This window comes from Mustela nigripes, chromosome 13 (assembly GCF_022355385.1).
Source record: "Mustela nigripes isolate SB6536 chromosome 13, MUSNIG.SB6536, whole genome shotgun sequence".
NCBI lineage: Eukaryota > Metazoa > Chordata > Mammalia > Carnivora > Mustelidae > Mustela > Mustela nigripes.
In genome coordinates this window covers 110,630,524-110,650,749 of record NC_081569.1, presented here as the reverse complement: position 1 = coordinate 110,650,749, position 20,226 = coordinate 110,630,524, and the positions used below count along the sequence as shown (strand labels likewise).

The 20,226-nt window shown below is 33.6% G+C and overlaps 1 protein-coding gene across 2 annotated transcripts in view; it reads right to left on the bottom strand.

Annotated features, from left to right (window-relative positions):
* Positions 1 to 20,226, bottom strand: part of FUT8 (fucosyltransferase 8) — a 194,694-nt gene that overhangs the window by 149,435 nt on the left and 25,033 nt on the right. The window contains exon 1 of one of the 2 annotated variants that reach the window (XM_059373407.1): positions 6,137 to 6,424. The exons of the other annotated variant lie outside the window; for it this stretch is intronic. Within the exon in view, the coding sequence (XP_059229390.1) occupies positions 6,137 to 6,339 (203 nt within the window). The 5' untranslated portion in view covers positions 6,340 to 6,424. Of the gene's footprint in view, positions 1 to 6,136; positions 6,425 to 20,226 lie in introns of those variants that run through there. 2 annotated transcript variants of the gene reach the window in all.

Genomic DNA, 20,226 nt, shown 5'->3' with positions numbered 1-20,226 from the left:
ATGGACACATTCCTTGAAAAACACATTTTACCGAAACGGATATAAGAAAAAACAAAAAATCTCAATGGGCCAATTTCTATTAAAAAGCTCAAATCCAGAATTTAAAACCTTCCCACCTGCCACCGTTCATTCCCCAACTCAAACCCTGCACCATCCCCAAAAGACTCTAGACCCAAATGGCTTCACTGGTAGAATTCTAACAAAGATTTAAGATAGAATGGGTACCAATTTTATACAAACCCTTCTAGAGAATAGAATTGGCTTGCATAACCTTGCTCCAAAACCCAAAAGACATAAGAAGGAAAATTATAGGCAAACATGTCTTTGTTAACATAGAAAAAAAAATCCAAAACAAAACACTGACAAATTTAATCCAGCAATATATAAAAAAGCTAGTGAAAATTTCAGGGAGATAGCATCTGTTTGTCAGACTGGGAAGACTAGGAATCTTGACTACAAATCTCACTAAGATATTCTCACATAGAAAAGCAGTATTGTCCCTAAGGAAAAATTAGATACCCTCAATAGCATTAAGGAATAAGGGGAGCAGGGCTGCAAAAATAAAAGCCACATATGTAAGGGAAGGTTACAGGCAGATGGCAGGCACTCTATACATTCCAATCCATTCACTTGCTCCAGGAATATAAGTACACTCTTTACATGAGTGATGAGGAGTTACAGAGAAGAGAGCCTAGAGCAAATTTTCCAATTAACCAATAGGAACAAAGGCATCCCCCCACTTTCTAACACCAGCTTCTCAAACAGAAGTAAAATATGACCTGTGAAACATTACATCAGTTTCCTTTCTACCCATGTCAGTATTCCATGCTTTGGCTGCCTCAGTCAAATTTTTCCACCAGAAGAGTCACGCTTTGGCTCTAATCCATCTGGGAAAATTACTACATAACTCAGAAAAACAGATAAGCCATAAATTAATTATACATTCTTTGTGGTTTGTAAATTTACAGTTTATAGCTAGCATCTAAATTCCAGAAGACATTTCTTTGGTTTTCCTGGTTTTTTTTCGTTGTTCAAACAACCTTATTAATTGGTCACAAAGTCACGTTTGAATTTTTTTAAGCTGTACTCTCAAAAATAAATGGACCTAGAACAAAAAGGATTTAAGTTAAAAGGAAGACTGACAATTAAGTACTCTTTAAATTTTACAAGTTTTATCCAGTTCCGACATCTGGTCCACTTAAGGGTTCACTGCTCAAGGGATTTCCAAAAAAGTTTCAGTAATTTTCTGCTAACTGTCAGCCCTGACTGAGAGGCAAAGTGGCAGATTCAAATTCCAAGAAGCAAAGAGTCTGTGAACTGACAGTAACTTCACATTATCAGAGGCTGAAATAAAACAAACATGAAGCATGGAAAGGCATTCCTATAGGGTGGCAGGCAGTGATTATCTCCAAGTTTTTAAAAGAAAGCCTACCACATGTTTACCTAATGTGCTGGCAATTAAAAGTAAGGAAGAGATGTCTGGGGAACACCAAATAAGGTCTCATCACCTCATATCTAGATTAATACTATGTTTTCTAGTTGATTTCATTCCAGTGAGGCACATGCCCCAAATCCATCTGAAAATCTAAATCTTACTCAGCCATTTTCAGTGTGTCATTCCTCTGCTATAAACCCAACCATAGTTCCCTATTACCTATCAACAAAAATTTAAACTAAACTCCAGCTGTCAGGACCACAATGATTTGACCTAATCAATTGCTTCTGGAGATGAGAATCGTGGTTAAATATGGCTACAAAATTCTATGCAGTTCTTCCCTCTATTCCCTAAATACAGAGTGCCCCTTTCACATGCATACACTAACAGAATGTGGCAGAAATGGCACTGTGTGACTTTTCATACTTGGCCTCAAAAGGACTTGCAGTTTCTGCTCTTGCCCTCTTGAAACACTACTATGTAAGAAACCTGGGTTGTCCTGCTGGAGAAAACACATGAAAGGGAAATAAATGATGGTCCCAGCTAATCATCAAACATGTGAGTGAGGTCATATGGACTGCCTTACTATCTTACAGCAGCCACAAAAGTGACCCCAAACTAGAAAAACAATCCAGATGAGGACAATATAAATTAAATAATCAAGAAAAAAATTTTTTTTTGTTTTAAGCCACAGAGTTTTTACTTTATCATATAGGCATATATATTTAAAATTTTATAGCTAAACCCAATTTTTAAAAAGAGTGCAGTAACAAGAAAACAAATTTTAATAAGAAAACTCAATTTTGGGGTGCCTGGGTGGCTCAGTGGGTTAAGCCTCTGCCTTCAACTCAGATCATGATCCCAGGGTCCTGGGATCGAGCCCTGCATTGGGCTCTCTGCTCAGCGGGGAGTTTGCTTCCCCCCCTCCCCCGCCCCAGTCTCTGCCTACTTATGATCTCTCTGTCAAATAAATAAATAAAATCTTAAAAAAAAAAAAATAAAAGCAAATTCAATTTTTAAAAATAGGTGACAGGGCGCCTGGGTGGCTTCGCTGGTTAAGTGTCTGCCTTCAGTTCAGGTCATGATCCTGGGGTCCTGGCATTGAGCTCTGCATTGGGCTTCCTGCTCTGCAGGGAGCTGCTTTCTCTTTCTCCCTCTGTCCCTCCCCTTGCTCATGCTCATGTTCTCTCTCTGACACTCTCTCTCAAATAAATAAAAAATAATAAAATAAAATAGGTAACAAATGTGTACAGACACCTCACTAAAGAATGGCAAATAAGGACATGAAAAGAAGTGTTCAACATCATTAATCATTATGGAAACGCAAACTGAAACTACAGCGAGATAAGACTATGTATCTGTTAAAACAGCTAAAATAAAAATAACTTATAATAGCAAATACTAGCAAGAGTGAGAGCAACTGGAACTCTCAAGCTTTGCTGGTGGAAATGCAAAATGATATAGGAACATTGGAAAACATTGGAGCAACTGCAACTTCTTTAAAAAATTAAACATACACTAAAACGACCTAGCAATCCCCCTCTTAGATATTTACTCAAGAGAAATAAAAACTTAAATCGCACAAAAACCTACAAAGCAAATGCTATAATGGCTTTGTTCATAATTGCCAAAAACCAGAAACAACCCTAATGTGTTTCAACTGGTCAATATGTTTAAAAAAAAAAAAAAAAAAAAAAGACAACAACACTGTGATATGACCATACTATGAAACACTACTAAACAACACTGTGATATGACCATACTATGAAACACTACTAAGTATTAAAAAAGAATTAATGGGAAAAGGAAAAAGAAAAAAAAGCTACCAACCCATACAACAGTGTTAATGAATCTCAAGTACATTATAAATGAAAAAAGCCAGATTCAAGAGGCTATATGCCACATTATTCTACTTATATGACATTTTATAACAGAATAAAATACAGGACAGAAAACAAATCAGTACCAGGGACAGAAGATAAGAACAAAATCTCACTACAAAAGGGCACAAAAGAATTCTGGTGGGAGGTAAAATTCTTATATAATTTGACTGTGGTAGTAGTTACATGACTGTAAGCATCTGCCAAAATTCAGAGACCTATATGCTGAAAAAGTGAATTTTACTGTATAGCAATTATTCATCAATAATCAGAATTAAACACACACACAGAACAACCTCCCAAATATTCATTGTACTTAAATATTTGTATCCCTCAGAATAATGATTATTTTTCTAAATGTGTAGTATAATCAATAAAATTAGCAAATTCTAACTGGAGGATTGGTGGCTTTTAAAACTATTGTCCTAACTCTTAAACACTGTAATTTCAAGCTTCTTTCCAAATTCAATCCATATGCCTCATCTCAAAGAAATGGCCTAATTTTACAGACATATGAATTACTCCCTTTTAGTCTAGCTTATGAACACATTTTCTTCTGAGAAAAAGACTTAGCAAATTGGGTACAAAATGTTACAGTGAGAGGGAAAAATCACCAATGCCTTAGCACCTCTACTATTCTTCCTTTTATGTTGGGGGATCTAAATGTAATCCCTTTGGCTAAAACACAAATAGCCCTACCGGTAAAGTTGATGAAAAGGCCTGAGGAGGTTGTCTTTCCTAATGAGGGAAAAGAATTACTTATTTATTTTCCTAAAATTATCTATGTACAAAAATGGACTCAAGTCTGTTTTCAGATTGTATTTACAGTATTTCAGCATGACATACTGTCTCAGCTCTTAAAGTTGTCTTTACATTTGAATGCAGTAGTTCAGAATTTAATTTCAACACAAAAGAATACAAAGAAAGTGACTTAAGAGACCCAAAGATTATTCTGCAGAATAAACAACTATTATTAAAGGCATGCTTTCTTTGATACAATAAAAACAAGACACTTGGCAGTCAGAAATAAGTCGAATGAAGTCTCAGTATTGAAGTTGGAATGAGGAGAAAATAATAAATAATTTATGAGCCTGAATTGTTAAAAAGCAAAATCTTTCCCAAGGAGCAAAAATCCCAGGATGTAGAACAAGATTTTACTATAATTAAAGCACACTCCAAAAACAACTAGCACAGCAGCCACTCTTGATGATCTCTTACAGGAGACTTATAGTTGATATTTCTGAATCATTGACTTCTCTCTCGTTTCTCTTCACAGAGGCAATACACCTCATCAAAGTCTGGGCTTTTGAGTCATATTGCCAGGATACAAAGTAAGCTCCACCACTTGTAAAAGTATAACCTTGGGAAAAATTAAATTTCTTAATATTCCTTTGATTCCTCATCTGTAAAATCATTTAGGAAAACAGTACAAGCAACTCATAAGGAAATTTATGAAATTCAATGAGATAATCCATGCAAAGCCCTTGGCACAGTACCTGGCATATGATAAACTCTCCATCAGTGACAGCTATTACACTACCTCTAAACTATCAATCTTTGAATCTCATAACAAATCATCGAGTGAGACTTAAATGAAAGACCAACTTTCTCCATGATACTCCCAAGCTCCCATCCCAAAGGAAATAACATGATATATAAATTTAAGAAATTATCTGTCCACTTTCTAATCCCTGGTTACCTTATATTTTATCACATCGTACTACTACAAATGACAGGAATAATTTTTGATTCATTGTATAAAATTCTTAACACCTAGCTTTGCCTTTCATAGGACATAAAAGGGCCAAAATAATATTATGGTGAAGAAAGAAGTTGAGAGAAAGAAGTTCTAAAGAAAGAGTGCAAGGGCAGTGGTGGCAGAGAGGTGAGGGAATGAGAGAAGCAGAGAAGTCTTCTCTAAAGCCTCAAGAGTATGTGACACTGTCAACTATATTCTTCCTTCAGAGAATGCTCCTCAGCTTCCACAATCAAGCACTGTCCCTCTCTCCTTTCCCATCTATTCCAAATGCCCAAAGCACAACAGGATGTTTTCATTTCCACTCCTTCATTTGTTACTCAACAAGAAATGAACTCTGTGCTTTTTTTCTCTATACTACTTCCCTTAGGGTCAATTACTACCTCTAGAGTAATGACAACTCTTTACCTCAAATCTTCAAACTCTAGCTTGAGAAACAGCAAGCACTAAATAGTATAATTACCTTCATATATAAAGCAGAGAAATTAGAATTTAAGAATTATTTTTTCCCTGAAAATATAAGATTTTATTTTTCAAATCAGTTGATGCCTTCTAACATATACGTCACATTTTTTAACAGATTAGAAGTAGCAACAGCAACAATTTCCTAGATTCCAGATCCCGCTGTTTTAGCAATGAATTTTTGTTTCTCCATTTCAGTAAGTTATAGACTAACTCAGCCTCTCAAGTATTATAAATGTCTTTGTTATTGTCCATACAATAAAAATTTTAATATCTGCTAATTTAAATCATAAAGAATTTATATTTAATGTATCAAAATTATCAAAATGCTGAAGATAACTATAAATGAAATATAAAAACAAATTAAATGGCATGGTTTTTCTATACTAAAATTCATATGTAAAATAAGATTTGACCCTTGAAAAATTCTCTATGTTAAATATACAGAGATATCATTGGTATAAGAAGTATGTCACTAAAATATTTAAATGTCTGCAAAAATAGCAGTTTAAAGAAATCATTAAGTATTTTTTATTAGATGCATGAAGGCCTGCAACTAAAAACAAAGTTACAGGTCTCTTCCTTCAATTTTTTAGAACCTACCGGAGAGATTCAGCCATTCGCCTCAAGTCTTCATTTTGCTGTTTTAAGCGTTCAAGCTTTGCCAGAATCTTGGACAGTTCTCGGCTAGAGTGATCAGGGTGGTCATTATCTCGTACCAAGTGACCACCTATATAAAATAGCAAGGTCCCCCAGGCAAAAAGAATGAGCATAATCCAACGCCAGGAACCAGTCCATGGCCGCATTTTCAGATTTTCAACTCACTCCCCTGGCTTCCTGGAGCTCAAAGAATTGAAAACATCATAACTCTGTTTCTAGCTAGTGCAAAAATGGTTGCCTTCTGTTGTTTCAACACATGATGCTTCAGACAAACTCGTTGTCTCTGGCAGTCCTGTAGTGAATCTTTCAAAGAGATCTTCCTGGTGCTATGAGTAGGAAGCTTTATTGTCCTGTGCTTCATGGACTCTACATGCTGTGGAAAGAGTAAGAAATGTATTTAAATTATTTAGGATACGCAAAGTAGCATATGCTGAGATTCATGGAGTTAAAGGAAACATTGGTTTTGACTGGTCAATAGGCTGGCAAATAATCTAACAACCTAATAATAAGTAAAAAAGCAAAAGCTTTTACATTTGCATGTTAAATGTTCCACCAGACAAATTAATTAGCTCTAAGCTTGGAAGTCCTCTAAGTGCCATCATCACTTTTCCTTCTTACATCATTGTGCAAAAGATAATACATGGAGATTAAAAGACTGTATCTTTGAATAAGCAATCAAAACCAAACAAACTATATACATATTTGATCCAATGTTTCCATTATCTCAAGCAGAACATGTTCTCATTCTCATAAGATCTCAGTTCTATCTCCCTCCATCTCACTGCTCAGCTGCCATGATACTACTACTTAACTCTGTAGGTGACAGGCAAATTGTCACTGATAAAATTCTAAAAGTGACATGTGTATTAGCTAAGCAAAGGTTACGGCATCCATTAAGCAGCTGGTAACTACTCCAAATATCACAAGCAAAGGTTCTTATAGATTAGGCTAGATTATCCCTTCCTTGAATTTATTTAAAAAATACCAATAACTGCAACATAAGTCTATACCAGTTATATCTTAGTCACTGTGCATCTTAAGTTACACATGCAAATGTTTTCTCAGGCTAGGCTGTGGGTTTCATTTGTCACCTCAGCATCAGGCTTAAAATTCCCTTTAGAAACAAAACAGGTTTTTCTGCAAAGAAAAAAATTGTAGGCAAAGATGTAATTTTAATGCCATTTGATAGTTCCGGAACTATGTAAGAGAAGTTGTATCTCCAGGCACAGAGTTCCTTGCAAAAAAAGAGAAAAGATAAGAAATAGTTTCTATATGGAAGACTGAATGTGATGAGCATTTGAGCATTAATTAAGCAGTTATTAAAGATTAGACAGAAAAGTTGGAGAAAAGGCCTCAAAAATTAGTACAGAGCTGTTATTTTCCTATTTTTGAACCTCAGATCTCATCTGTTTTTAAGTGCCCAAGTATTCAAAGAAAAGGAAATCTCTTCAAATAAGTGTTCTCTTTCCTTCCTATTCCTATGCTATTTTCTTCATTGTTATTGGTTTACACTAGTTAAAACACACAATGAAAAGAATTGCATTCACTGAGAATTGTTTGAAAACCAACTAAAAAGGCAATAATCCAAAAGAAAACTTGGCATTTTGTCTGTTGTTTTAATAACTATGCTTAAGCCTATTGAGAACATTCTTGTTAGTGACTCCACTGCTCATTCTTGTCCCTCTCAAAATCCTTGCCCAAAACCCTGTTCCTCTAATCTCAGGTAACCTCCTCTATTCAATAAAACATAAGAATTAAGGACTATTCAACATTTCAGGGTCAAAGACCAGTCATAAGATGTCATATATGGGAAAAGCAGATATTCAGGGCTTCCTGGTTAAAAAAGCAAATTAAATAAATAAATACATAAATACATAAATCCAGTCTAACGGCCTAAGGGGTGGACTTAATTCAGTAACTCAACAAAAGAAGCTTAGCTATTAACATTTAAGTTAATACCGTCTGTGACAATATATATAACATTGTAAATTGCTGTTATAACATATGCAAAAAAAAAACTATAAAATAGTCTAGTTAATTCTAAGCTATACCAGTAAGATATTAAATTTTTAAAGAAAGATTTTATTTATTTATTTGAGAGAGAGCGTGCACACACATGGGAGTGGAGGGTGGGAGGAGAAGGGAAAGGGAGAAAATCCCAAGCAGACTCCATGCTGAGTGCAGACTCCCTGCTGAGTGCAGACTCCATGCGAGTACAGACTCATGCAGGGCTTGATCTCAGGACACTGAGATCATGATCGGAGCTGAAACCAAGAGCTGGATGCTCAAAACTAAGTCACCCAGGTGCCCCAAGATTTTAAATTTTTTAATCTTTGCCTTCATAGTAACAGTTAACTTAGAAAGATAACTCTGATAAACAAAAGAAAAGACAGCGTTCTAAAAAAGAATCATTTAAATAAAAAAAAATTTACTGCAACATTTTATTAAAATTATAATACTCAAAGCCAGCAAAAATATAACTCAACTCAAACAGAAACAAAAGTCTAAAGAAACATAAAGTTGTTATAAAAAATACTTTAAATTGTTATAAACTACCATCAGAAATAACGAAAATATTAAATTACTACATATTACGGGAGTTGTAAAAATACACTGAAAATTATTATAGGAGCAAAACCTTGTCATTTTCTTAATTAACAGCAGCAGCCCATTATTTGAACCATGCCTGTCAAAATGTAAACTCTATGACTTTTATCCATTTTGTTCACTGATGTATCCCAACATTTAGAGTAGTGCTTGGTGCTTAGTAGGTACTAGAAACATTTTTGAATAAATAAATAAATAAGAGAACATAATGATGTACATAATTCATGTACATCAGCTTCGACTGCATTTTATGCCCCACTTAAGAAAGCAAATCTGAATGCAGAAAGTAAGAGAGTAGTATTACTATAAGGAAATGGTTAAAAAATAAAGTCATCCATAAGCTTTAGGATTTACTATTGTCAACACATACCTTACAATATACTCTCAAATAATTAAAATAAACTGGTCTAAAAGACCATAATACCAACTTATGGTACCCTTCAACCATAAGAAAATAATTTCTCTTTGTCTTATTTTCCTCACCTAAAAGATTCATTTTGCAAAGACAATGGGATGACTGAAGAAAGTATGTACAGATCTTGATATGAAAACCACTCAATTTATCTGTGAAAAAATTTATTAGTGAAAATATTTCAAATTTATTAGTAAAAATATTTCAACATTAACTACATGAACTAATTTCTAACTAAAATTTATACAGCAGTGTTTGCTGAGATTTCTTCTAGGAGTGGGCTGTTTTCTTTTTAAGAATTTATAAACTCATTCCTGTTTGAGATTCACATACCACCTTTCATCAGCAGAATACATATATATGTATATATATGTATATACATATACATGCATGTATATATTGCAGAATACTAAATGGATTGACATGTGGCAGGCTTTCTTCCACAAATTTAATTAGTGATACCACTTTTTTTAGGGTAGTGGGTATTTAAATGGTTTTTGGTTTTGTTCTTTGTATTTACAGAGAATCTTTGGGTTATATTTGCTTAATGTCTCTGAAATATAAAATATATATAATTTTTCAAAGTAATTTCTTGAATCTGAAAGCTAAAGTATATAATCAGTAAAACTGAGAGCTTTAATAAAGTTACTGTGAGGCTTAAATGGTGTTAATATATAATGTACTTATATTGCTTGGCACGTAAGAGGTGCTCAATAAAAGGTCATAGTATTTTAATGTTAGTAAGATATGGAGATTTAAAATATAAATATAGAATAGGCAAAGCCTGGACTAGAATCTTTGCTCTGCTACATCACAGCAAGGTAACCATACTCAAGTTCAATTTCTTTATCTGTAAAATGGATATAATACATACTACCTTTCCCATAGACTACTAGAAAAAGCTTAGATAAAACAATCCATAGGAAGCAGTTAGCATACCAGTAGCAAATTATTATTATACTACATATATTAATGCTGTTATTTTATAGACCCATTTATAAGATTTTACATAATTTATATACCACGTATTATTATAGGCAGTTCCTAAAATGGCTGCCAAGAATCCCCGTGTCCTGTGCTCCAGCCTTGTGTAATCTCCTCCTTCTGAGTGTGGGTTGGACCTAGTGATTCTCTTCTTGAATAGAATACAGCAAAAGTGATATGATTTTACTTCTGAGATAAGGTTATAGAAGACTGATACTTCTATCTTGCTTATTCTCTCATTACTCTGAAGCTGCCATAGGAAAAGGCCCATGTGGAATGGAACAGAATCTGCCGACGACCATATGAGTAAGCTTGAAAATGGAATCTGCACCAGTCAAGTCTTGATGTGACTGAAACTTGGCCCACATTTTGATTTCAGGCTTTTGAAAGACCATAGCCAGAAGATCTAGCTAAGCCATGCCCAGATTCTTAAGCAACAAATAACAATTGTTTTTAAATGACTTAGTCTTAGGGTGATTTGTTACGTAACAATAGATAAATAGTATATGTGCCTACTTCCTACTGGCGCTGAGTGCCTGGTCATCAGTTCATGTGTTATTCTGTCTCCAGCAAGCTGTACAAAATCTAAGGCACAGAGTGGGCGTTCAAGATGCCAGACAGAACTTAATCAATCACATTTTCTTATATATCCTGCTCACACATCTTACAAATACTATAAAAACTAAACTCAATTTAGAACAAATAAATAGTTCAATAAATAAAATTGTAATTATTAGTTAAACGCTATATTGGAAGACTAAAGGCATTTTTATTGTTTGCCAACCAGCATTCTACTTTTAACCATGAAAGAGTAACTGGTACTAGACTTGTGCTCACTAAAAATGTTAAGTATTTAGAAAATCTGTTTTCAAGATTGGGCAATAGCTAGACAACACTGTGACATTTGAGATAAGGTTAACAATCAAAGGTAAATCCTATAATCACTCCAGCTTTCTGCCTAAAATTTACTGAACACCAACACAAAAGTGGAGAACCCAGGCAAAGCAAAACTGTCTTCCCGAAGTGATGTTAGACACTAAAGTTAAGACGTTTAAGGAGAAGAACATCTACAAGTCAATATATTGAAGAGGAGGGAGCTGCCTAGAGAAAAGGATCCAAAAATGTATATAGGATACTAAGCTCTGCATGTAGAAGACTTTATCAAGAAAAAATAAATACTTGGTAACTGAAAAGTGAATATGTCTCAGAATTGTATAAAGGGGAAAACCTGTGAGTTCCAACCAAAAACAATGAAAATGCCACATAGAAAACCTGGTGCATTCAGTAGAAAGCCAAGAAATAAAACATCTTAGAAGTTAGGGTTGGCATATAAATACAATGGAATATTAGGTAGCCATCAAATATTGATATCTTGCCATTTGCAACAACATGGATGGAAGTAGAAGGTATTATGCTAACACATAAATAAGTCAATCAGAGAAATACAATTATCATATGATCTCTCTGATATGCAGAATTTAAGAAACAAGGCAGAGGATTAAAGGAGAAAAGAGGAAAAAAATGAAACAAGACAAAACCAGAGAGGGAGACAAACCTTAAGAGACTTAATCTTAGGAAACAAACAGAGTTGCTGGAGGGGAGGACACTGAGGGGATGGGGTGCCTGGGTGACAGACATTGGGGAAGGTGTGTGTTGTGTAAGACTGATGAATCACAGACCTGTATGCCTGAAACATTATATATTAATAACTTTAATTATATATTATATATTATACATTCTATATTAATAACTTTTAAAAAGAAAATAAAAAGTAAATAAATTTTTTAAAAAAGAAGTTAGGGTTAAGTAAGCCCTAGAGCAGGGATCAGAAACTTTTCTCTAAGGAGCAGGATAATAAATATCATAAGCTACGTGAGATACATACAGTCTTTATCACATATTTTTCACTTTTATTTTTGTTTCTTTACAGCCCTTTAAGAATGTAAAATCCATTCTTACCTCAAAAGCCATACAAAAACAGGCTATGGACCATATTTAGCTCATAAGCCAGAGTTTAATGACTCTAGCCATAGAATTAAGAAGAAGCTAAGGAAAGCTAGAACAAAACTTAAAAACAAGCTACAAAAGGATCAAGGTGATCTAAAAGTAAATTAAATGCCTAGCAAAACAAAATTCAATATTCTTTCAAGAAAGACAAAATAGGGACGCCTGGGTGGCACAGTTGGTTAAGCAGCTGCCTTCGGCTCAGGTCATGATCCCAGCATCCTGGGATCGAGTCCCACATCGGGCTCCTTGCTCGGCAGGGAGCCTGCTTCTCCCTCTGCCTCTGCCTGCCATTCTGTCTGCCTGTGCTTGCTCTCTCCCCCTCTCTCTCTCTGATAAATAAAATCTTAAAAAAAAAAAAAAAAGAAAGACAAAATAAACTTCACACTCTCCAGCTACTAATCAAAAATTAGAAAGAACACTGAAAGAGATTATCTTGTGAGGCAGCCATCCAAGACCTAGTAAAGGCTAAGGATGGACTAGAATACTGAGCAAACTTAGCAGTCCGGACCTCATGCTAAGAATGAGGTAACAGCATTCCACTACTCCAAGAATTTTAAGTTTCTGACTCAGTGAAGGTAACAATTGCAAAAACAACAACAATGAAAATCACTGACTAGAATGACTCCATCCCCATCCATATATAAACAATCAGATCATAAACAATTTCTCAAAAAAGAAAAATACCCATTTCTGGGCATAAATACTATTGACCTCAGTCTTTACAGCTCTGTACTTATAATGTCTGGCATGCAATAAAAAATCACGAGACACATAAAAAAAAAAAAACCAAGAAATAACAAACCATTTTTAAGAGATAAAGCAAGCACACCAGAACCAGACCCATAATGAACTAGATGTTAGAACTATCAGACAGAAAATTCAGAATAATTATAACCAATATATTAAAAAGTCTAAAGTATGGACAACATACATGAACAGATGGAGGATTCAGCAGATAAAATGCCAAATTAACAAAAATAAAATATCAGAGGACCTCCAACAGGCTTATCAGAAAACTGGACAAAAGTTAAAACTAATCAACAAACATGACAAGAGGACATTAGATACTCTCCAAAATAAAGCTCGAAAAGGAAAAAAAAAAAAAAGACTGCAAAAAAAAAAAAAAAAAAGAAGGAATTCAAAATCTGTGGGAGTACTGATTATCAAATGATCTAACACATATATAACAAGAGTTCCAGAAAGAGAGGAGAGAAAATGAGGCAGAAAATATATTTTCTACAATCAATGGATGATAAACCACAAATCCAAGAAATGCAGAGAACTACTAGTAGGATAAATTTAAAATGTAGGGAAAGCTGCTGAAAACAAAGATAGAAAATCTTATAGGCAGCTGGGGGAAAAATTACATACAGATAAACAGAGAATGAGAACACATCTCTTGTCAGAAACAACGTTAGCCAGAAGACAATGAAGCAACAGCTTTAAAAATACTGAGTAGAGGGGAAGGGAGTGGGGATAGTGTCAAATTATAATGTGAAAATATCTTTTTTTTTTAAATTTATTTGACACAGAGAGAGAGAGAGAGAGAGATGTCACAAGCTGACAGAGAGGCAGGCAGAGAGAGAGGGGGAAGCAGGTTTCCTGCTGAGCAGGGAGCCTGATGTGGGACTCCATCCCAGGACCCTGGGATCATGACCTGAGCCGAAGGCAGAGGATTAACCCACTGAACCACCCAGGTGCCCCGAAAATATCTTATAAAAATAGTCATTTCCAGGAAAAAACAAATGCTGAAAAATACTCTGTGTTAGCAAAACTGCACTATTAAAAAGAAATAGTTAAATGAAGTACACTGTAGTAAAGTTCTCACTGCACATTAGATTGATAAGTTAAAAATGTATATCATAAGTCCTAGAGCTGTGCTGTCTGCTTCAATAGTTACTTGCCACATGGAACCACTTAAACTAGAATTAACATTAAATATTTATTCTCAGTCACAGTAGCCACATTTCAAATGTTCAATAGCCACTTGTGCCTATGGCTACCATTATGAATGGTGCAGATATAGAACATTTCCATCATCTCATTAAGTATAACATTTCCCCAGAGCAACAATTTAGAAAATAAAAATAAGTATAAAATTTAGAAAATTATAGAAAATAGAAAACTACTATAGAAAATAATTATAGAAATTTATAATATTTAGAAAATAAAAATAAGTATAAAAAATTCAAAAACATGATAAAAATTAAATCATAATTCAAAATACAAAACAGAAAGGATATACATAAGATATATGATATAGATCACCACTCTAGGATTTCTGAGAGGAGAGAATTTAGTATCTTGAGAAGACAGGGGAAAGTTTCATAGCTGCAGTAAAGAAGGGAGCACATCTGAGAGACGGCATGAGTAGTTTACCTTCTAAATAAGCTACTTCACTTAGTGTAGCGATTTATACATTACGCTCTATTTATTTTAAAATATATGTGTGGTTTTAATCAACATTTGTAATGGACAACATGTGGAACAAATTTACCATGTACTTCACCTAATTTTATACAGCACCATGATTCACTCACTCATTCATTCGAAAAATACTTAGTAAGTTCCTATCCTATAAAAGACTCTGTCCTAGGCACTGGAGTTGTACCAGTGAATAAGACAAATGAGAATCTCTGCCCTCAAGAGGTGATATTCTAGAGGATCCTAATTGCAAAGGGAAGTAATTCCACAGATACAACCTCAAAAAAGCCTCTTCTTGCAGAAACTAACATACTGAGTGATACAGTGAGAAATTGAATATAAACTATATCAACTGATTTCAAAAACACAATTAATCATTCTGTGAAAAACAACAAATGCAGTACCACTTATAACTGTCAAATTGACTGTTCTTATATCTAACAAGAAAATGACCAAAGCTACTTCCTTTAGCATCTGACTATGTGGAAATGATGTTTCCAAGAATCACATTCAAGTGGCTTCACTTTAATGCTAAGGGCAAAAGACGAGGATATAACAATATTCTACAGAACTAACTGACTACGAGTCAGAATAAAGACTTGTTCTGCTATGAACGATGTTCATAAGAAGATGGTCTTCTAATCTCAAAAATAATTCAGCACTCATTTAATATAAGTATGTATACACTTATACACTATGCAAAGGGAAATATGGCATTATACATCAAGTATTTCTGTAAAAACATCCCTTTTGATGAGAATTCCACTAGCAGAAATTTATACCAAGATGTGTTTTAACATATGAACAAAATGCATTTTACAAAGCTACTCATCACAACGCTTTATGCAATAGCTCCAAAGTAGAAAAAAATAATAATTGCACATCAACAGAAATATGGTTTAATAAACTGTGAATTACTGTTACCCCCAAAACTGATTTTACCATGATGTCAAAAAGGAGGAAAATGTGACTCAGAGCCAATAAGAAAATCAGTCAATTTAAAACAAACCCCTAAGACAGAGGTGATGAAGGTAGACAAGGAAACTAAACAAATTACAAAAAATATATACTAAGATTTAGATTAAAAAATCAATATACTGAAATAAAACAAATAAAAGCTACAACAAAAGTGCAACTTCTATAAGTAAAAAGAAAAAGGCTGAAAGTTTAAAAAATTTTCTGGAAAGGATTAAAGAACAGATTAAATACTATAGAGGAAAAGGTCAATGGACATGAGGACAGAGCAATAAAAAAAATCCTCAACACAAGGAAAAGAAAATTTGTAACCCATAAAGTGACAAATGGTAACTAGACTTATTGTGGTAGTCATTTCACAATATGCACAAATATCAAATCATAATGTTATATGCCTAAAACTAATACATTACATATCAATTTTATTTATTTATTTATCTATTTATTTATTCATTTTTAGCATGTTTGGTTAGCCAACATATAGTATGTCATTAGTTTTTGATGTAGTATTCAGTGATTCATTAATTGTATATAATAATTTTTTAAAATTAACCAAAGATAAAATTATCTAGGAAAAAAATCTGAAGGAGATTTGATAAAAAAGAAAATTTTAAAGTAGCCATTTTATAGCACTTATCTTTAGATATTATGGTATTTTATAGCTTTCCCCACAGCTGTATCATCAGACAGTAGCCATCATCATGAACTAAAAATTTGTTTAGGTGAAAAACTCAAATAAATGTCATCCAACATCATTAGCAAGAGCAATTTACATCATTAGTTTCAGGGCCAGGGAAAAATCTATGGGCATTTCCCCATTTTGACATTCAGCTTGAAAAAGGACTTCTCAGAACAAAATCTGACATTAAACTTAAAGTAATGTATACTGAAAATATGCTTAGTTTTAGGCACATGCAGAATTTCCAAAGTATTTTAAAATACAAATAAAGTCATAATTTAAAGGGGAAAAATAGTCATGGAAAAAGTACATATATGGTAAAAATAATTTCAGGGGGCTTCTTAGAAAAAGTACAAGCTAGTGGATAATGAAACAACATCTTTTAAAGTTGCTGAAATTAAAAAAAAAAAAAAAAAGGGCCAAACTACACTTTGCTATCCAGTAAAAATATTTTTTTTAAAAAAAGCAGTTTTCTGTGAACTTAAGTTTTCACTTAACGTGGGTAAATACCTAGAAGTGGGACTGTTGTGTCCTAAGGAAAATGTATGTTTATTTAAAATAAAATAATGTGACACTATACTCCAAAATGGCTGCTCATCCTGAGTTATCACCGGCAATGAATGTGAATTCTTGTTACTCCACAATCTCTCCAGGACTCGATATTGCTAATTTTTTAAAGCAATTAAAATAGCTATAGAGTGGTATCTTGATGTAGTTTCAATATGCATTCAATTTCCCTAATAACAAACTGATATTAAGCAAGTGATTATCTTTTCTTGTACTTATTTGCCATCCATATATCATCTTTGGTGAAGTGTCTATTGTGATCTTTTGCCATTTTTATAATAGAGTATTTGTTTATTGTTGAGATTTAAGAATTCTTTCCCTATCTAAATACAAATATTTTATCAGATAAGTTATTTTTCAAATATTTTCTCCCAATCTGTGACTTACCTTTCTTTTCATTCTCTTAACAGTGTCTTGCACCTAAGAAGATTTTAAATTTTTTGATGAAATGTGATTTATTCTTTTTTTCCATAATTGCAGTTTTGGTGTTATGGCTAAAATACAAATCCCAAATCCATGGTCACATTTTCTCCTATGTTTTCTTAAATAAGTTTTAGTTTTAGGATTCAAAGTTAAAACTACATTTACCCAGTACTGCCACTCCTAGGTATCAACCCAAGAGAAGTGAAAGCTTATGTTCTCAATAAAACTGATACTTACATGTTTATAGCAGTTTTACATATAATAGGCAAAAATGGGGGGAATAAATTGAGATGGCCTTTAATTTAACTCTGATATGTCAAAAACAATGGAATATTGCTCAGCAGTAAAAAGGAATGAGCTAGGGGCACCTGGATGGCTCAGTGGGTTAAGCATCTGCCTTTGGCTCAGGTCATGATCCCAGGGTCCTGGGATCGAGCCCCATATTAGGCTCTCTGCTCAGCAGGCAACCTGCTTCCCCTCTCTCTCTCTCTCCTGCCTCTCTGCCTACTTGTGATTTCTCTCCCTCTTTGTCAAATAAATAAATAAAATCACTTAAAAAAAAAAAAAGGTATGAGCTATTGACCCACTGATTCATCAAAATGGATGAATCTTTAATATATTTTGCTAAGTGAAAGAAGCCAGAATCAAAAGCTGAATATCATGTGATTCATTTATTTAACATAATGAAAGATGGAAAACTAGGATGAAAAAGGGATCAGTGGGGGCACCTGGGTGGCTTGGTGGGTTAAAGCCTCTGCCTAGGGTCCTAGGGTCCTGGGATCAAGCCCCGCATGGGGCTCTCTGTTCAGCGGGGGGGCCTGCTTCCTTCTCTCTGACTGCCTCTCTGCCTATATGTGATCTCTGTCTGTCAAATAAAAAAATAAAATATTTAAAAAAAAAAAAAAAAGAAAAAGGGATCATTGGTAGCCAAGGCTCAAAGATGCAAGGAAAGGTGGATTAGAAAGAGGCTGCAGGGGAAATTTTTACAATGATGGAACAATTCAAAAAGGTACTGAAGAAGGGTATAAATCTTCATGATATTCATCTGCAAACCCCTAACTCCATTCTAATAATGAGAAAGATACTAGACAAACCCAAACTGATCGGGATGTACTCTTCAAAACTAACAAGATCATTAAAAAACATGAAACCAACAAGAAACTATCAAAGATCTGAGAAGACCAAGGAGACATAATGACTATATGCAACATGATATCCTGGATTAGATCTCAGAAGAGAAAGGGACGCTATGGAAAAACTGGTGAAATCTAATATGATCTGTAGTTTAGTTAATAATATTGTGCCACTGTTAATTTATTTGTTTTGACAAATTACCATGGCTATGTAAGATGGGAAACCTGGAATAGTGTATATGGAAATTCTCCATACTTTCTTTGCAAATTTTCTGTAATTCTAAAGTCACTCCAAAATAAAAAGTTATTTTTTTTTTTAAGATAAAGGCAAAACAAATACATTTTCAGAAAACAAAAGCTGAAAGAACTTGTTGGCAGCAGATACCACCAAAGACACATGTAAAAGGATGCTTATCAGGCTGATTATAGATGGAAATGTGAATATAAACAATGGATTCAAACAGACATATTAAATATATGGTAAATATAAATGAAACCTCATTTTAATGTCTTCTAAAATAAATTTTAATCTTTAAAACTAAAGTAATGACAAGGTATTATGGGACATGTAACAATGTTATGAAACATATGACAATAATAAAAGATGACAGGCAGAAAAAGGAAAGATATTACTTTAAAGTTCCTACATTATCCTTCAAGAGGTATGACAGCATTTGAAAGTTTGGTGAAATAGGTAAAAATTCAAAATAGGCAAAATACCAATGAAATATAAAACAGATAAGCAATAGAAATAAACACAATAAAACCAAAAACAACCCCCTAGAATAGACCTATAAAATTGAGATTTCAGCTGACCTAATCAATGGGGGAAAATAAGACACAAATTGCCAAATTAGGAAGGAAAGAGGGAGAATCACTATAGATGCTACAAAAAGACGATAAGGGAATATTGTCAACAAATACAAAGCCAGACCTGAAACTGGCAAATTTTTTAAAAGAAATAACCAAAGCTCAATCAAAAAGAAACAGACAATCTAAATAGCTATAGCATTTATAGCTATAGGCTATAGGCTCATAAACATTAAAGATGTTGAATCTGTATTTATAAATCTTGCCAAAAGAAAACTCCAGGCTCATATGGCTTTATGTGTGAATTCTACCAAACATATTTATAGAAGACATAACAGTAATTTTTCATAAATTTTTCTAGAAAAGAAAAAAGGGGAAAAAAGTTTGACAGTCTCATAAAAGCTAAATATATATTTGCCATATAACTCAACAATTCCACTCTTAAGTATTTATAAGGGAAATGAAAACATATGTTCATACAAGGACTTGTACAAGAACATCCACAGCTGCTTTATTTATAAGAGCCAAAATTTTGAAAAAACCCAAGTATCTACCAACACATGAATGGATAAACAAATTGTGACTTATTCATATAATAGGACATTATTCAAAAGTAAAAAGGAACAAACTACGAATATATACAATATAGATCAATCTCAATAACATGCCAGGCTAATGACACCAGGGATAAAAAACATACACATTGATATGAAATTCTAGATCAAAGTAATTACTACAAAGGGCCAGGGATTGACTAAAAAGAGGAATGACAGCTACATGAAGGTATGTATTTGAGAAAAATCATCTAACTGTACACTCAATATGGGTACATTTTATTGATATAAATTATGCTTCAATACAGTTGAAAAACATTTTAAGAGAAAGTTTAAAACTATCTCCATTTTTTAATGTAATTGAGAATGTCAATAATTGAGTGCTGCTAATTCATTAAATGACTAAATTATGTGTTTGCATCTTGAGTTTCAATGAGTTTTTTCACCAAATCACTGCA